The 18,381-nt window shown below is 48.0% G+C and overlaps 1 protein-coding gene across 1 annotated transcript; it reads left to right on the top strand.

Annotated features, from left to right (window-relative positions):
- Window positions 1-1,105: 1,105 nt before the first annotated feature.
- On the top strand, window positions 1,106-17,421 carry ACTR1A (actin related protein 1A). The gene is made up of 11 exons (XM_061403282.1): window positions 1,106-1,240; window positions 8,885-8,949; window positions 9,781-9,856; window positions 10,534-10,659; window positions 11,457-11,581; window positions 12,905-13,121; window positions 13,821-13,913; window positions 14,433-14,607; window positions 14,703-14,764; window positions 15,396-15,436; window positions 15,618-17,421. The coding sequence occupies exons 1-11, from the start codon at window positions 1,193-1,195 to the stop codon at window positions 15,718-15,720; spliced, it is 1,131 nt and encodes a 376-aa protein (XP_061259266.1). The 5' UTR covers window positions 1,106-1,192; the 3' UTR covers window positions 15,721-17,421.
- Window positions 17,422-18,381: the final 960 nt, after the last annotated feature.

The following is an 18,381-nucleotide window of genomic DNA, read 5'->3' as shown; positions in this document are numbered from 1 at the left end:
TTTAGGATGGCCTGGTTGGATCTCCTTGCAGTCCAAGGGACTCTCAAGAGTCTTCTCCAACACCACAGTTCAAAAGCATCAATTCTTCGGCACTCAGCTTTCTTTATAGTTCAACTTTCACATCCATACATGACTACTGGGAAAACCATAGCCTTGACTAGATGGACCTTTGTTGGCAAAGTACTGTCTCTGCTTTTTCATATGCTGTCTAGGTTGGTCATAACTTTCCTTCCAAGGAGTAAGCGTCTTTTAATTTCATGGCTGCAATCACCATCTGCAGTGATTTTGGAGCCCCCCAAAATAAAGTCAGCCACTGTTTTCACTGTTTCCCCATCTATTTGCCATGAATTGATGGGACCAGATGCCATGATCTTAGTTTTCTGAATGTTGAGCTTTAAGCCAACTTTTTCACTGTCCGCTTTCACTTTCATCAAGAGGCTCTTTAGTTCTTCTTCACTTTCTGCCATAAGGGTGGTGTCATCTGCATATCTGAGGTTATTGATATTTCTTCCGCCAATCTTGATTCCAGCTTGTGCTTCTTCCAGCCCAGAGTTTCTCATGATGTACTCTGCATAGAAGTTAAATAAGCAGGGTGACAATATACAGCCTTGACGTACTCCTTTTCTTATTTGGAACCAACCTGTTGTTCCATGCCCAGTTCCAACAGTTGCTTCCTGACCTGCATACGGGTGGTAGATGTTTATTAATGCCTTATAGACCCATATAAAAACATCGCAACCTCATATCGTCCAGGGGAAGCGGTGGCGAGTGGAAGGACTAGCCTGTAAAATCCAAACATTCACCAGTTACTGATCAATCCACACCGTACAGACAATACTGAAGACTACATACTTCAGCATGCACTGAGAATCCCTTCAAATGGACTACAGATGCAGACGTGAGATTGCAACCATCAATAGGCGTACCCTTCTATTTACCTACAGAAACTACAAAGCCCAGGGTACAGTGCGTCGAATCGCGACGCTCCGTTCCTTAAACTAGGCGGGGTTCCGAAGCAGCCTGGCTTGCTAACTCAGGTGCAAGGCATGTTGGGTATTGTAGTTCTTCGAAAGTGAGGTCGGGCCGCTCCCCGGCTGCCCATTGCCGGCGGCCAGACTGCGCATGCGTGTCAGTGGCGTTAGCAGCGGACCGGGCTGGCAGTTCCTTCCTCGGAAGGAGAGGTTCTTCTGCCATGGAGTCCTACGATGTAATCGCCAACCAGCCTGTCGTGATCGACAACGTGAGTTGCATCCCCCTAGCAGGGCTTATGCTCTCCTCCCCGAAGGGATCGCTTCCCGTGTTTCAGTCTGGGCTGCCGGTTCTTTGTCACTGGCCCGGCCTGTCAGGCGGGTTCAGCCGCCGCCGCCTCTCTCCTCCCTCGACCCGAAGTCCGCAGATAGGGCGACCAGCTGGCCAGCAACCATGGGATGGAGAATCTTGGGATGGATAAAGGGAAGGGTTATAGTCCTAGCAGGGTCCTTGGGCCCTTGACTCGAGGGGCCTTAACCGCTCTCTGAGCCCCCGGCGCCCGCCCCTCCCCAGTGTTCGATAACTCTATTGGCTGCTCTGGCTGTCCATCTTGACCGCTGACCCCGCCTCTGGGCCTTGCCGGATGAAGGCAGCCTTCTGCAGTGATTGGCTCGTTCCCCTGCCGTTCTTCCGGGCCGCCATAGTGTTTCCCCTCTCTAAGGGCGGTGCGGTGCACGAGGGCTGTTGTGATTGGTTTCGGGGACTTCCAGTGGAGGGGGCAGACGGGATAGGGCGGCGGTGGAGCAGGGCTAAGTTTCCTTCGGTCCCAGCCGGCAGGGCGGCTTGGCGGTGTATCCGGGTGGGGTCTGAGAGTGTGATGCCAGAAATGGCCTGAGAATTTCAGTTATTTCTGTGATTATAAATTACAGCGGTAATAATGGTCGAGAAGAAAGGAGAATGACAAAGCAAGCAGGGAGGTACCTTCCTCTTTGAAACGCCTAGTTGCTAGGGGTAAAAATTACTAAACATAATACTTGCCAGGCGCTCCAGCGCTTACACGGAGGGGTTCGCATACATTCCAATTGGATCTTCACAAAAACCAGGTGAATAGTTAAGGCAGGAATTTTGATCCTCGTTTTACAAATGAGAAAACAAGCACAAAAAGGTAAAGTGAGCCCAAGGTCGCACATTAATCCAGTGCTTGATCCGTTATTCATCCTGATAGTAACCCACGCAAATGCACGATAGTCACAAATGGAAAGAATCTAAATATAGCTCTTATTTTTGGCGGAAGGAGGCAGTTATTTAAAAAGTGGATGTTTGTCTTCCATTCAAAGGTTTGGTCCAACGGAGATTTGTTGCTACCTTTCTAGTCCCCTCTGAGTTCCTCTACTAAGCTGACTCAGATTCGGTCTCTTGATTCAGTTCTTGGGACCGTTGGCACTTGCAAGGTCCTTTCGTCTGCATCATCTTATTCAAGTTTCAACACTGATAGGTAGATAGGACTCGAAATACACAGAAAAATGAGACGTGTAAGGTTAAATAACAGTATTCAAACCACCTGGCTTATAAATTGAAGAGCCAAAATTCAATTTGAGATTGAGTTCTTAATTCCTCACTTTTTCCAAGGAAACGTGCTTCTTTGGCTAGCTTTCCTTCTCTCCTGGAAAAAAGTTGAGCTCAGTGAGACATCTCATTTGGGGGAGGATTTGATCGGCGGGCGGGACGGGGAGGGTTGCGGATCGCCTTCCTTAGGCTATTGAATCCGGGTGGGAAAAGATGCTTGGTATCCTTCATTTTTCCTTAGTCTCTCGTTCCCCACACACAGACAGTGTCTAGGGCCTGGCACCACTAGGTGCACATTGGATTTTTAATTTTTATGGGTGGGGGGGATTAATGGCTGAAAATCTCTATCACAGTAATAAAGATGTCCCTAAATAAAAGGATGGGAGGAAGGACTAATTACTGCATAAGGCTGAGCAGGACTCTTTGTTCTTGATGTTAATTTTCAGAGAACACTACTATTTCTATCTTCAGCCAGTTTGTGTATGCTTCATGTGCCTTTTTCTTTGTTTTAAAAAGAAAGGAAAATAGAAATTAGCAATTTCCTGTTTTCATCAGTGCAAAAGGAGCAGTCTGTCCATCCCACCAGACCTTTTGCTTCTAGAATTGTTGGGCAGCAGTGCTATCTCCAACCATTTTCTTTATGTCACTTAAGCAAATGCTTCTTAGTTCCTTCTTTCTCATTCTTGATAATGTATTTGAAATGCATCAAAGAAGCGGTACCTTTTCAGTTTGAATAGTTAAGGAATAGACTTGTTTTTTCTCTGGGAAAACATTTCCTTTATTATGCCAGCAATCCCACCAAAAGTTGAAGTAGGAGAAACTTAATTTTCCCACTAGAATTTACTATCTGCCAGTAAATCATTTAAAATATTTGAGCCAGCTTTATATTATGAGAATAACGTGTCTCTAGCAGATTTAACAGCTCCATAGCTTATCATGCTGCCACAGTTTTATTTCTGGGCTAAGGAGAGTGTAATTAAAAGACAGAAGAACAAAGAAAGCAAGGAAAAGAGAGAATAGCCCCATTACCAGTTCACAGCCTTTCCTAGTCTTAAGACAATTGTTGACCACCCCTTTCATAGAATTCTGGGACCAAACCAATTCATCAGAATTTAATGAAGAAGATGGAAGGGTGCGTGTATGCGTATGTGCATGCGCGATTTAATGATGACAACAACAACAAAAAAGTGATGAGTATTTTAAAAAACGAAACATGTTGTTCTTCCCAAAGTCATATCACAGATAGTAGTACAAGAATGAGAAGGGCCACTCCCAGGACTACAACACTTTAACTGGAATACTATATTTATTCTGAAGCTCATATCTTTGGGAGGATCTCGAAGGTTAAATACTTCCATAAAATGAAGCAACATTATGGTCAATCTTAAAATTGTCTTTTCTGGCTATATTATGTGGGCCTAAATGCAGGAATAATATCAGATCTCTACAAGTTTTTCAAGCTAAGAGTTTTACTGTTTTGAGGGGTCATTATGCTTCATCAGCCCCCTTTTTGAAAAGTGAGATTCTTTAAACACACGGAAAAGTTCAGAGACATATATAACAAGCACCTATGTAGCATGTGTCCTCCACCTTGATTTAATAAATGTTGTCATTTGCCAAATTTGCTTCAGATTTTTTTAGGACATAAAACATTACAGATATAATCGAAGCCTCTTTGTACCCATCCATAATTCCATCCTTTCTGGTCCATACATAACCCCGGAAGGAAACCTCATTGTAAAATTAATGTGCTCCTTTCTGATTTTATGGACACATGTATTTTATAATGTGTGTGTATATAGTATTTATGTTTTGAATTTTTACTTAGCTGCTATCATCTTATTTGCTAGCTCTCCTTATTCTGGTGGTGGTGGTGGTTTAGTTGCTAAATCGTGTCTGACTCTTTGTGACCCCCATGGACTGAAGCCTGCCAGGATCCTCTGTCCATGTGGTTTTCCAGGCAAGAATACTGGAGTGGATTGCTATGCCCTTCTCCAGGGGATCTTCCAGATTCAGGGACTGAACCCACAGCTCCTGCACTGGCATCCTGATTCTTAACTGCTGAGCCACCAGGGAAACCCTTCCTTAATGTAAAAAATTTCAAATATAAACAAAAGGAGGGGAAATGTTATAACAAACATCCATGTATCCATCATCTAACTGTAACACTTATCAACTCTTGACCAATCATTTTAGCTACATACCCACCCACTTCCCTCTTTCACAAACATTTAAACACATAACTAATATACTATTATCAAAGCTAATAAAATTAACAGTAATTCCTTAGTATCATCAAATATCTAGTCTGTCAAATTTCACTAATTTTCTCTCTTTTTTAACAGTTTGTCATCAGCTCTTAAGATCTATTGATTCACTTAAGTTTAAGGGACACTAGAATTAGCTGAGGAAATGAAGTCAGTATATTTATTTAACACCATCACTTGTGGTATGACTTTCAGCCTGTTGGTTGTACAACTGCAGTGAGAATCTTCCCTAGTTTGGTGGAGAGAGGGAAGAGAAGGTGGCTTATAGATTACACTCAATTATGTGTATTTTGAGAGCCATGGATGTGCTTCACAAACTGGAAAGAATGTCCAGAATAGGGGTCTCAAACTCAATGCCTGGGGAGGCCAACCAGATACATTAAAGAGGCGGAGGAGGGGCAGGGGGATGAGGAGAAGGTAGTCTTAATAAGTGAGAAATCTGAGAGATGCATTGAGCATGCTTGACCAAGGTTTCCAGCAAGTTGTCCCCATGCAGGAATGCAGGCCAAGTGTTACCAGATTTTCTCATTTTTCAAGGGAAATCAGAAGTGTTAATTTCATATGCAATCTCTAGTGTTTTTTAATTTTTAATTTTTTTTTTTTTGGCCACACCACGTGGCATGTGGGATCTTAGTTCCCTGATTCCAGGGATCGATGCCTCGCCCCCATAGGGAACCATGGAGTCTTAACTGGGCCACCAGGGAAGTCCTGCAATCTCTAATTTTTAACTTTTGGAAGTTAATGTAAAAGTAGTTTGTGGTCTGTGGAGACAGAAAGTATGTTAGTGGTTGCCTCTTGCCTGGAAAATCCCATGAACGGAGGAGCCTGGTGGGCTGCAGTCCATGGGGTCGCTACAAGTCGGACACGACTGAGCGACTTCACTTTCACTCTTCACTTTCATGCATTGGAGAAGGAAATGGCAACCCACTCCAGAATTCTTGCCTGGAGAATCCCAGGGACGGGGGAGCCTGGTGAGCTGCTGTCTATGGGGTCGCACAGAGTCGGACACAACTGAAGTGACTTAGCAGCAGCAGCAGCAGGGTGGGGGTTAGTAAGGATGGAGAGTGGCTGCTAATGGGTACAGGGTTTCTTGGGGGGGATGATGAAAAGTTCTAAAATTAGGTTGTAGTGATGATTGTTCAGCTCTGTGAATATACTAAGAACCATTAGATGATGCACCTTAAATGGGTAAATTGTGTGGTATGTGGATTTTATCTCAATAAAGTTGTTTTTTAAAAACGATTTTGTGGACCAAACAAAATATGTCTTTGGGCCAGAATGTCCTAGAATCTGAGTCCAAATCAGAAGCCTGAGCTAACAAGTTCCCCAAATTCTTTTGTATGATGTTTTCACCAGTGTCCTAGAATCTGAGGCTCCACCTCACAGCATTAAATGGCAGACAACTAGCCTTCTTCCCAGCATGTTAAGAATAATCAGTGCTTAGGGTAAAGTTGCCCAAGCCACAGGTCGATAGCCAGCAGGTACTACTAGAAACATGCTGAGGAATTTGCTATTTGTTCGCCTGTAACAGAAGGAGAATGGTCAGAGTTGGCTGGCAGCAGACTTGAGTCCCCAAAATCAAATATTTAATGAGATTACTTTTTCAAATGTAGGCATTTGTTTCAAACAAGGCATTTGTTTACTTGGTTTTGACAGAGTGAATAACAAAGAGTGGCAGCTCATTTGCCAAGTATACAGTTCCTAGTTACAAATACTATTAAAGAAATTGACATGACCCCTTTGTATGCTCTCCTGGTATGGCTTGAGCAGAATAGAGGCAACTCAGCCACTTCCCTTGTCCCCACCCATTTTTCACCTGACACTTGGCCTGCCAAGCCAGCTCATGGGGCTGCAGGGACAAGCTGGGTCTGGTTCGACCTTGTGTATCACCTTCCCTGTACCACCTCTGCCTGGGGCTTCTGGCATTCCGGCTGCTCATTCAGGTTCCATACTTTCGGCTTCATCTGCCAATCATTTGAGCTTGGTTTTCATTTTAGTTAGCCGGCATCTAGCCAAGTACCCTGCAAATGTCAGATACTGCTGATATACAAAGTCTCTGACCTCAAGGAATTTGCAGTGAAAAGAGACAAAAGTGTAAACCATAAATTAGAATAGAAAGCAGAATGAAATTCATGCTACCTAGTGAAACAGGCAGTGGTGATTTGGGGAAGGTAATAGGAAGAGGATAACAAATTGCAACTGGAGATTATCCTTCAGGAGGAAGGCAGTGATATTTGAACTGGACCTGTTATATTCTAGCTGGAAAGGACAGGGAGAAAGAAAAGAATCTAATGTCTTAATCTGCTTTGTCACTCAAACTCTAGCCCTCTTGTTAGTAAACTCAAAATCAAATCTCCAGGAAAATCATCTCTTAGAAATATCTTGGAGAATCCCTGGTGGTCCATTGGCTAAGACTCCATAATCCCAAGGCAAGGGGCCTGGGTTCAGTCCCTGGTTGGGGAACTAGATCCCACATTCCACAACTAAAAGATTCTACATGCCGCAGCTAAGACCTGGTGCGGCCAAATAAATAAATATTAAAAAAAAAAAAAAAAGTATCAGTCTCGTAAAAAAAAAAAAAAAATCTAGAGTCTGAAGCACAGATTTCATCTTTACTTTTCTCGTTTTCAACTCCTGCCAGGAGATCTAATTAGTCTGTTAGCATCACCACACCCAGATGAAGGCAGTGGGCAATTATCGGAAGCCTGAGCTAACAAGTTCCCCAAATTCTCTTGTAGGATGTTCTCACTAGCTGCGCCACTGTCCCCAAGCCCTTGGGTTTGCAGTAGGATAGTCCGCCCTCCTTCCCAGTCTTTCAGCTCAGTTTACAGCTGTACCTTTTCCAGGCTCCTTGCTGTTCTGCCCAGACCGATGAGTTTGCACATTGTCTCCTGTTTTTTCTGTTGGCAGAAGTTCCTGCTGTCTTAGAGAACGGGCTTGCCCTGCTCTCCCCCAACACCTCTTTCCCTGTCCTTCAACCACTTCTTACCTCCTCCCTCGCTAGGATCAGTCACCTACCCCCTCACCCTGCTCTTATAAAAAAGCAGAAATAAAAAAGACAGATGGATCCAGGGGTGTTGCTGGGAAGCCTTTGGTACCAAGGTAACCTTGGCTATGTAGCATCTCCTGGTGTGTTTAATGCTTGTGTGTTCTGCAAACATTACACTCCACCCCAGGAGAAGTCAACAGGCAGCAGGAGATGGCTTGCTGCTCTTGGAGCTGCAACTGTGTTGGGGGTGGAAGGACAAGGGTAACTGATGTAGTGGTAGAAGAATTAAGAAGGAAGAGAACAGGGTGATCTGCAGGCAGCATCAAGCCTCACCACCTGTCCTGCATGGCGTTGATATCCAGAATCAATGTTTACTTTGGCTGGGCCCACGCGGTACCAGAGATGATGGTGGGAGATGGCAGACTCTTCTCAGAGTGCTTAAGGGCTCTTCTGCTCTTGACTCTCAAGAGACCAATGAGTGCAGCAAAGCACAGTGAAAAGGCAAAACACCTACTGCAGTCCCCCGAGTCACTGGAGTCTGCCCCTGCAGTCAGAGCCAGACGATGTACGCCATATGGGAGTTAGCTTTGAGCATGGCAGTGCTCTCAGGGTGTGTCTGTCATAGAGGCCCTGGAGGGCGGGGGCAGTTCAGGTCTGAGCTGGGAAGGTAGCTTAGACGCGCACTCCCTGATGGTTTAGCAGAATTGTGTGCCCTTCCCACCTTGGTTATGTTCCTAAACTCGGCCGCTCTGTGCTTCTAGGTACTTTCCTCTTCTCTGCTCAAGCCTTTTCCTTTTCTTCCCTTTATTAATATTATTTTTAATTCCAAAAGTAAACATGTTCAATGTAGAAAAGACGAAGAATATATAAAAATCAAATAGAGTGTGTAGTAGAAATTCCCCTCACCATTCCCAGCCCCAGTGTCCTCCCTTTGGCATGTATTCGCTGTACAAATCCTCATGAGTGGATATATTACACATAAATATAAGGTCCTTTCTCTTTCTAAAAGAAAGGTGGGACCATATTATACATACTGTGTGATATGAATCTCCTCTTGTTTGTGTGATTTTCTGACTTCTCTTTCTCTCCTCAGGGATCCGGTGTGATTAAAGCTGGTTTTGCTGGTGATCAGATCCCTAAATACTGCTTCCCAAACTAGTAAGTCATTCTGTAGCTTAGTGAGAAGCTTGTAAGGCTTGTCAGTTTTGTTATGATGTCAGCCCTCCGTCTTTTAGGGGGAAAGGATCTCTCATTTAGGTCAGTCTTGGTCTTCAAAACAACAACAAGCAGGGAAAAGAGCTGGCTTTTGGAGTGAGCAAACTGTTGCCTGCGTGTTACAATTGAGAGGCAGTTTTTTGGTTTTTTTTATCTGATGCCAAAAATGTTATCATTGGTGACTTACTGCTTTGGATGACAGTCTCATAATGGAGTCGTCGTCTTAAAATTCTCCTGTCACTCAGAATGGAATTTGACATTAAACCATACCTACCATTCTAGGGAGAATGAGTCTTTTTCTCAGCACTTTCTTACTAAGGCAGAGGCGCTGCAGGCAGGAGAAGGGCACAGGCACCTGGGAAAGGGGTCAAAGCAGTGGAGAAATGAGGAAGGCCATCTCTCAGTTACAGCGTCACGGTTGTCCTTCATAGAAGGCCTGGGCAGGAGGCTAAGGAGACAAAAACTTTTTGAGTTAATCATTCTCAATGAACACTTGTTTCCTTGTGTCTCTTGATCTGTACATACACTGGGGAAAGAGAAGAACTAGGGATATTGAATCCTCCTGAATTTGATAACTTATAATAAATATATGAAATAGTATGCTAATAAATACAAAAAAATGTTCATTATAGGAATTGTGGGAAGTGCATTCCTCAGTGACAGTCACAGTAGAATGGAGTATATTTCTTCCCATCCAAGTACATGCATTAGTATAACTTGCCTGTGTTCTGTCATGAAATGAGAAGTGATAGTCTTCCCCGCTCTCTTTTGTAGTGTGGGCAGACCCAAGCACGTTCGTGTCATGGCAGGCGCCCTCGAAGGTGACATCTTCATTGGCCCCAAAGCCGAGGTAATCCCATGTCCTACTGAAGAAGCCTCAAGCCAGCAGGGGACCTTCACTGCTCCCCACGCAGGCAGTATCCGACAGAGGGACATGAGTAAAAGAAATAATTTCCTCTTGAAATCTCCCCTTTCACTCTCTCATTCTAAAGAGAATAAACCCAACTGGTTTATTTCTCCCAGGAACAGCCTCTGGTTTTAGAAAGGAAATACTTGGAACCCCACTTTGGGAAACAGAGACCAGTCCAGAAAAAAGGGCTTTTGCCTTCCTTCTATCACTATGTTGCCAAAGATCAAATTGACTGGCTTGGTTATTTTTTGGCAAAAGTGATTGAGGGGAGATCCTGGCTGGGGTACCCTGGGGATAAGTTAATTAGCACAGTTTGGCAGAACCCTTGGGCAACTTCTAGAAGCAGAACAACAGAATCTTTGTTGCCAACCTTGGCTGCAGATGCCAGGAGATTGTGTCCTGGGACCAGACAATGAGGAGAATGCCACCCAGGGGCCCACGGAAAGGCAGAAACCCTCTGCTTTGCCAGCTGGTTGGGCATTGAGCACAGTTCACAGCATAGTTTAGGGACTTGAAGGATGGGTGGGTCCACCCTTAGCCATGGGTGCGGATCGTGGGGTCCACCCGGCAGTCCTGAGAGGCTGGCTGCGGCTGCAAGCACTGCTCTCTGCCCCCAGGAGCACCGAGGGCTGCTCTCCATCCGCTACCCCATGGAGCACGGCATCGTCAAGGACTGGAATGACATGGAGCGCATCTGGCAGTACGTCTACTCTAAGGACCAGCTGCAGACTTTCTCAGAGGAGGTGAGGGTCCTGTGTGTGGGGCGCCATGTGGGCTATGCAGCGCAGACAGAAGCCCTACCCTAGAGATGAGGCAGATGACTACGATAACCGCCTTGAGCATTTGTGTCTCATGTTCTAGGCATCAGGCATGTGCTTTTCAGACATGTTTGCATTTAATCTTCACAGCATCCCTATGAGGCACAGGTAGTATTATCATCTCCATTTTACAAACAAGGGAACAGAAGTTCAGAGAAGCCAGATGGTGTTTCCGCGATCACCCAGCGAAGAGTGGTAGAGCTGGGGTTCCAACCCATGCCTTTCAGACCTCGGAGCTGTATATACTCTTTAGTTTCTAAGGAAGGAACTCTCAACTCAGAAACACAAAGGAAGGTGCTGACTAGGCTTATCAGAATTTCCAGGAGAGGGATGTATTCTGTTTTTTAGTAGTATTATCAATAATGATATTTAATTTTCTATTTTGGAAAAAAAATTTTAAGTATTACTTTTATCATAGTAATTCCAAATATAGAGTTTAGCAAAATCTTGATACCTGGAGCTATCCAGAAGGTACAAGGGCCTATATAAGAATCTTGGAGGACAAGAGGGTAGTAGAAAGTGAGGATAGAATGACACTTTAGAGGGGGTATGAATTTGGAAAGTTGAGCAACTGGCTTGGGTGGCGGCAAGTGACCAGCCCACCAGCCCTCTTTTAGAGAGAGGCTGACAGAGTTCGTGTGGGCTCTCCAGCCAGCCACTCAGTGCTAATGAGGGCTGGGAATCTGTCCTCACCTGATTGCTGTCTGGGCATCTTTCCCCAGCATCCTGTGCTCCTGACAGAGGCGCCTTTAAATCCACGGAAAAACCGGGAACGAGCTGCTGAAGTTTTCTTCGAGACCTTCAACGTGCCAGCCCTTTTCATCTCCATGCAAGCTGTGCTCAGTCTGTGAGTAACAGCTGGCTGGCGAGCCTGGCCCCTGGGGGGGAAGCAGTCCTTTGGCAGAAGCGAGGCTGGCCCTGCTGTGGGTTGGTGCAGAGCTCCTTCAGTACCCCTGCCAGGGACGGTAATGGATGGTGGGAAAGGCAGCATCTCCCAGTCTCGGCCCTCCCTGCTGGTCTGGTGCCAAGGCTCTCCGCTGAGCCTGCTGGGAAGGCCACGTGCTACAACAGCTCTCCCTGTTGGCCCCGCAGTGAGTTCAGGTGTTTTTCTCAGGGCCTCCTTGAGCCAGGCGCTGTGCAAGGCTGGTGATAGGCTCGTGATGAAAACACCCCTGTCATCCTGTCTTGCTCCCAGCCTGCCTCCCACCAGGGTTAGGTCCATTGCCAAGATCATACATTGGTAGCCTGCAGATGGCATGTTTGACCCCGCTGAAAAATTGTGAGCCAACCTTTAAAAATTGGGACATTTCCTATCAAAATCAAAATTTCTGACTTCTCTTAAAAAAGAATGGGAAGATCTGATAATGCCGGGCCTGCATTCCTCTAGAGCAAAAATCAGCAGGAGCTGAAAGAAAATTGCAGCTGCCATTTTAGATAGGGTTTGGAAACCTGACTTCACCACAGCCTTCTCCACTGCCTGTCATCCAACACGAAGGCTGAATTTCAGGTGCTATTTATGAAACATTATGGGTTTTCCCCCTTCATATCACAGAAATATATTTCTGTACCCTTGTCCTTACTAAGAGAAAAACTTAAGGACAGACCTAGAGGGCCAAAAGCTAGTTGGTTGGTTGGTTTGTTTTCCTTCTTTAACATTTTGGCCGCATTGCACGGCATGTGGGATCTTGGTTCTCTGATTAGGGATCGAACCTGAGCCCCCTGCATTGGGAGTGAAGAGTCTTAGCCACTCTACCAGGGAAGTCCCCAAAAGCTAGTTTTTTATGCAAGTGAAAATATTCTTATTTTCTTTAATTCATTCACTTTTCTTGCCTAACCCCTGAGTTTTTTTCCTCTCGTCTAGAGAGTAAAAACTGTCCCTCAGGCTGGGTCCCTGAAAGTGGAAGGGCAGGTCATCTCCTGTGGTTGGAGGGCCTATTCTTCTGTAGCAGTGGCAGAAGGGGTGCTTGGAGAGGCTTGGCTCCTTTCCTTTAAACATTCCAGGCTTGCTTGCTTCAGTGCTCAGGCTGCCTTCATACTCAGTCCAGTCGGAGGCTTCTGGAGAAGGCAGGCCCCAGCTTTAGTTCAGTTGACCTTGAACTCTAGCAAGAAGTGAGAGTCTTCCCAGAGTGAGGAGGCAGGGGTTAGTGATGGTGTGCCCCCTTTGCTTCAGTTATGCCACCGGCAGGACCACGGGTGTGGTGCTGGATTCTGGGGATGGCGTCACCCATGCCGTGCCCATTTACGAGGGCTTTGCCATGCCGCACTCCATCATGCGCATCGACATCGCTGGCCGAGACGTCTCTCGCTTTCTTCGCCTCTACCTGCGCAAGGAGGGCTATGATTTCCACTCATCCTCCGAGTTTGAGATTGTCAAGGCCATAAAAGAAGTGAGTGCTGCCCTCCATGGGCCCAGGGCTGGGAGAGGGAATGGGAACAGCAGCCAGGACCTCCGTGACGTGGAGTGAAGAGTGGCTAAACCCCTGCCCTGGAGATGGGTCTCTGTCCTTCCCGACCAGGCCTCCTGGCGGCCCTATGATCTCCAGCCAGTCCCCTCACCCTGAGGGATTGACCTTCCAAAGTGCTGCCATCTTGTGGGCTAAAGGGAGCTGCCTGTATTTCCTAAGCTGGGTGATAAGCACACCCATGCTCATTATGTTTTTTATACATCATGTATAAATTACACATGTTCTTTTACACTCTTGAAGAAGTCAGACTGCTTTTTTTTTTTTTTTAAGTAAAATGAACCCTCCTGTCATCTACGGCTCCTGGGAGACCTCTGAGCTGGGTAGGCAGGGCCCAGAACCATACAAGTAGTAGGAAAAAGACACCTGAGTCTGAACTAAGATTAGGGTGTGGTCTCAGACTCAAATCCAAAACGCCGAGTTGCCACACTTGGCCTCCAGGAAGGTGGAGCAGGTGGGGACACATATCCTAAGAAGGGTCGGGGAGGTTTGGGTCAGCTTCACTGGGTGGCACTTAGGATATGCAGCTCTCATGACCTTTAGGACAGTCACTGCAATGGATGGGGACTTTGACCAGGTAGGCACCAGCTTTCCAGCCAGCCTGACTTGTGCTTGGTTCTCCAGAGAGCCTGCTACCTGTCCATAAACCCCCAGAAGGATGAGACACTAGAGACGGAGAAGGCGCAATACTACCTGCCCGACGGCAGCACCATTGAGGTAGGCGGCGGGGCCTCTCCCCTCAGGTCCCAAAAGCACTGAGCCCAAAGAGAACTCCCCATGGGGAGGCTGGAATCAGGCGCACTGGTCCTTTTACACCCTCTGCCTGGAGCAGTGTAGTGTTGAGCTGCAGCGTCTCCTGCAGGGTGAGGTGCCAGGGACTTGGCTTCTCCTGTGTGGAGGGGAGGAGGTGTTCTCCTGTGGGATTAGAAGGCCAATACGTAGTGCTATCCTTAACCACTCAGGACAGTATAGAGTGAATTCCAGCCTCCTGGACCTCCACCGATAGGAGGAAATTTCCACAAATGAATGAATCTATCAAGTCTCTTGGCTGGAAAATGTCAGAGCTAGGATTAAACACAGGAGCTTTCTCTCTCTAGTTTCCCAGGAGCTCTATCTTTGTTTGTTGAGGCTCTTGACATACAAAGTCTTCCCTGAGCATGGCCTTCAGAGCCACCTGGTTACTAAGCCCTGGGCAGAGGGACCTGAGCCTAAGACGCTTGCCCCCCAACCCCGCAGATTGGTCCTTCCCGATTCCGAGCACCTGAGCTGCTGTTCAGGCCGGACCTGATCGGCGAGGAGAGCGAGGGCATCCACGAGGTGCTGGTGTTTGCCATCCAGAAGTCTGACATGGACCTGCGGCGCACGCTGTTCTCCAACATCGTCCTCTCGGGTGGCTCCACCCTCTTCAAAGGTTGGGCTTTACTCTCAGGGCCCTACCCCAGGAAGCTGCCACGTCCTGCTGGGCCCAGGGGACTGATGTGAGATTCTCCCTTCCTGCCTATTCAGGTTTTGGTGACAGGCTATTGAGTGAAGTGAAGAAATTGGCTCCGAAAGACGTGAAGATCAGGGTAGGAGTATGCCAGGGGGTGGGCGAACTGGGCCACCAAGGGTCTGGAGCACCGCGTGGCGCGGCCTCCCCTCCTGCTCTGCCCAAGATTTCCAGGCACCATCAGGTGGCTCCCAGCTTCTACTGTGCCCCTGAGGCCTGCTAGAGCGGGGGGACCCATCCTCATGATGGGGCTTCACCAAACGGGGCAGTTCTGATCCCTGATGTGGCAGGATGCTAGACATGCAGTCTGTCAGGGAGCTTGACTTCAGCTGCCCCCGTGACACAGTCCAGCACCTCAGTGACTGCTGAGAGGAGCTGGCCTGCCTGAGGAAGGAGGGGTCCTAAGTGGAGGACTGTGGTGCCTGCTGTGCAGTCTGCTCCCCACCAGCTCCCAGCAGAGCTGGATCTTGCCTTCAGATGGCCCCTGCTTCCCTGGGAGCCATAGGTACTTCGGGTTGCCAGAAGCCTGTTTCTCCAGATGAGTGTCAGGCTGACCATGGTACCCCCCAGAGAGGCCACAGGGACAGAATTTAAAGGTTGTTGTGTGAAACGTATCCACTGACTCTCACTGGTGGAGAGACGAGTATTGGACGGGGAAGGGAGAGGGGAAGACGGCCATCTCAGATTCCTCTTTCCACCCACCCTGGCAGATATCTGCACCGCAGGAGAGACTGTATTCCACATGGATTGGGTGAGTAGCTCTTCTGGGAATAAGAGTGGAGCACTCTTATTGCAGAGGCATTGATTACGCCTCACCACCCCAGGGCTTTGAAGAAAAGCCTGGTCTGGTTTGACCCCAGGGGGACTGGCTGGCTCCACAGATACCCACTCCCCGTCTCTGACATGATTCCTTTGGATTCCCTCCATGCCAGGGGCTCCATCCTCGCCTCCCTGGACACCTTTAAGAAGATGTGGGTCTCTAAGAAGGAATATGAGGAAGATGGTGCCCGGTCCATCCACAGGAAAACCTTCTAATATTGGGACATCGTCTTCACCTCTCTCTGAAGTTAACTCCACTTTAAAACTCGCTTTCTTGAGTCGGAGTGTTTGCGAGGAACTGCCTGTGTGTATGAATGTGTGTGTGTGGGTATGAATGTGTGCACATATGCGAGTGCCGTGTGGCCCAGGGATCCCAGGATTTCAGGGTCCGGAAAGGACGATGAACTACCCATAATGGCAACGGCCTGAGACCTGGGGTTGACCACTGACTGGCCCCTGACAGGGAAGAGTGCTGGCAGAGGGCCCTGCTCTGTCAGCCGGGCCTTTGTCTGGCTGTGTGGGACTATGTTTACTACCACAGGGAGACAGAGAGGGAGGTAAACCAACCCCGGGGACACTTGCTGCTGCCCATCCTAGGCTGGGCTGGCCCCACCCCCGAAGGAGGCCCTGCGGCCTCCCCTTGTTCATCATTCTGCTCTCGATGCCTCTTGATCGTGGACTGAGGCTTGAGTCCAGGGTTGAGTTCTTGTCTGGTCTTGTTGCAGTTTGGGTTTAGAAAGCTGGAGAAACACTCCAGGAGCTGTTATTGAGACTTCCCTGTCAGGAGCGGGCAGGATGCCCTCAACTTCACCTGGGGACCAGGACCACACTGGGCATTTGAGGAGGGCATGGAGTGCTACTTCTGATCAGTGGCGGGCTTACTGCTCCAACCCCCAGTGCCATCCAGGGATCTCGGGAGAGTTTCAGGAGCCTGTTGGCCTCAGGTCCTGTTAACTTGCTTTCCATCCATCCATGGGCAGTGCCATCTTCAGTTTTATTTATTGAAGTGTTTGTTCAGTTAGGGGACTGGAGAGAGGGAGCTCACTGCCCCGTCCACCAGTCACCCTGTTCACACTAATGTTTACAGCGCCTAAGCTTAGCATAGCGTTCAGGGCCCTGCCACTCCCTGCCAACATGAACTGACAGTATCCATAGGCCTCAGGACCATTTGGGATCAGAGGCTACATTCAAAGTCACTCTGGCCTCTTTCTTTCTCCCTCTTCCACTTGCTCACTGCCCTGGAATCAACAGGCTGGTTGCTGGTTGGATTTTTCTGAAATAGGAGGTAGAATCACCATTTGGCAAAGGCTCCCGGCAAAGGAGGGCTGTTGGGGATGCCGCCTCCTTAGGACTGGAGAAAGAGCCACAGTTAACCAAGCTGCCTTTTCCCATGCTAGCTGACCCCAGGGGACTAGCTTGTAGAGGCCAGACAGCCCCCTCTGGCTGACTTGTGCTATTCTTGTCTTTGGACTTGTTTGGTCAGGGAAGGAGGGGCCAGACCAGGCTGCCTGGAACTGATGGGCTCAGGCTCACTTCCTCTGGTCCAGTGGGGCCAGGCGCCTACCCTGGACTGGGCTGGCCTGGCAGGGGTCCAAAGGCTCTTCAGCCCAGAAGTGCAAAGCTGGGGCTAGCAGATATTCACCGGCACCCTCACCCATGACACCAACACTTGCCCGATCCCAGATTCCAGGCAGTATTCTCGACCCCATGCCGTCCAACGACCAAAGGCCCTGCCAGGTGTGGGCCGCAGCAGCAGGTGTGTGTGAAAGCGATGTGGTGACCCGCGGACTGCAGTGTGCTTAACCAGCTCACCTCCCTCCTCTTAGCCCAAGCCTGTCCCCTGCACAGCCTCGCACAAACCATGTTGCCTGGTGGGGCCCAGTGTACTTAAATAAACTCGTTCTAATAGACACATCAGCTGGGCCTCTGTCTGCAGTCAGTGCAGGGTGGGAGGGAGGAGCTGTGGGCCCTGAGACTGGGCCTAGTCTGTCCTCTAGAGGGCATGTTGCACCCGCCAGACTTGGCTAGACCTTCACCCAAGTCCCAGCCTGTCAGGTGCATGCAAAGAGGCTGTTGACAAAGAAGCCCAGAGACCAGGCCAGGAACTGAGAGTCCATGCCCTGTGCCCAAGCCCATGGATGAGACTCCACCCACAATGAGAGGTCAGCTCTTCATATCTCTGAAGTCAGGAGCTTATTAAAACGCAGTTCCCGGGGTCTATGCTCAGATATTCTGATTAATCACTTCTCCATTTTAAACCTGTATACTTGAGCAGTTAGGGGTGGGAATTGCTAGGCACTTTACAAGTGTTAACCATTTGATTCTCGCAACAACTAAAATGCAAGTATGTTTGTTACTCACTTTACAGATGACGAAATAGAGCCACAGAGAGATTATGTAATTTCTCCCAAATCTGCCCTTTGTTAGCTAGAATTTGAACCCAGGCAATATAGCACTAGACTACATTCTTAACTGTGATGCAGACCTTCAGATAACCATTGGTCTAGGGCAGTGGTTCCCAATTAAGGTCAGTTTGCCTCTCGGGACACATTTGGCACTGTCTGGAGGTGTTTGGTCGTCATGACTGGGGAGAGATGCAACTGACATCTAGTAGGCAGAGGCCATCCACATTAAAGAACTCCCCAGCCCCAAATGTCTATAGAGCCCAGACAGAAACGCCGGCCTAAAGCCGAGGTTTCTAGTCCCAGTCTCACGGTAAATAAAAAAAAATTTTTAAGTCATCTTTGGAAGATCCCTGTGACTCCAAGGATCTCTAGCCTAGAAGTGGCCACTCCTTGCCCACCACCTCCAGCAGTGGTACATGGGAAACGCAATGGGGCTATGACCACAGGCCTGAAAGCTGTTTGGCTCCCAGGG

The sequence above is a fragment of the Bos javanicus genome, chromosome 26, assembly GCF_032452875.1.
Source record: "Bos javanicus breed banteng chromosome 26, ARS-OSU_banteng_1.0, whole genome shotgun sequence".
Classification (NCBI taxonomy): Eukaryota; Metazoa; Chordata; class Mammalia; order Artiodactyla; family Bovidae; genus Bos; species Bos javanicus.
The sequence above is the reverse complement of the archived record's forward strand: the minus strand, read 5'-3'. Positions and strand labels throughout refer to the sequence as shown.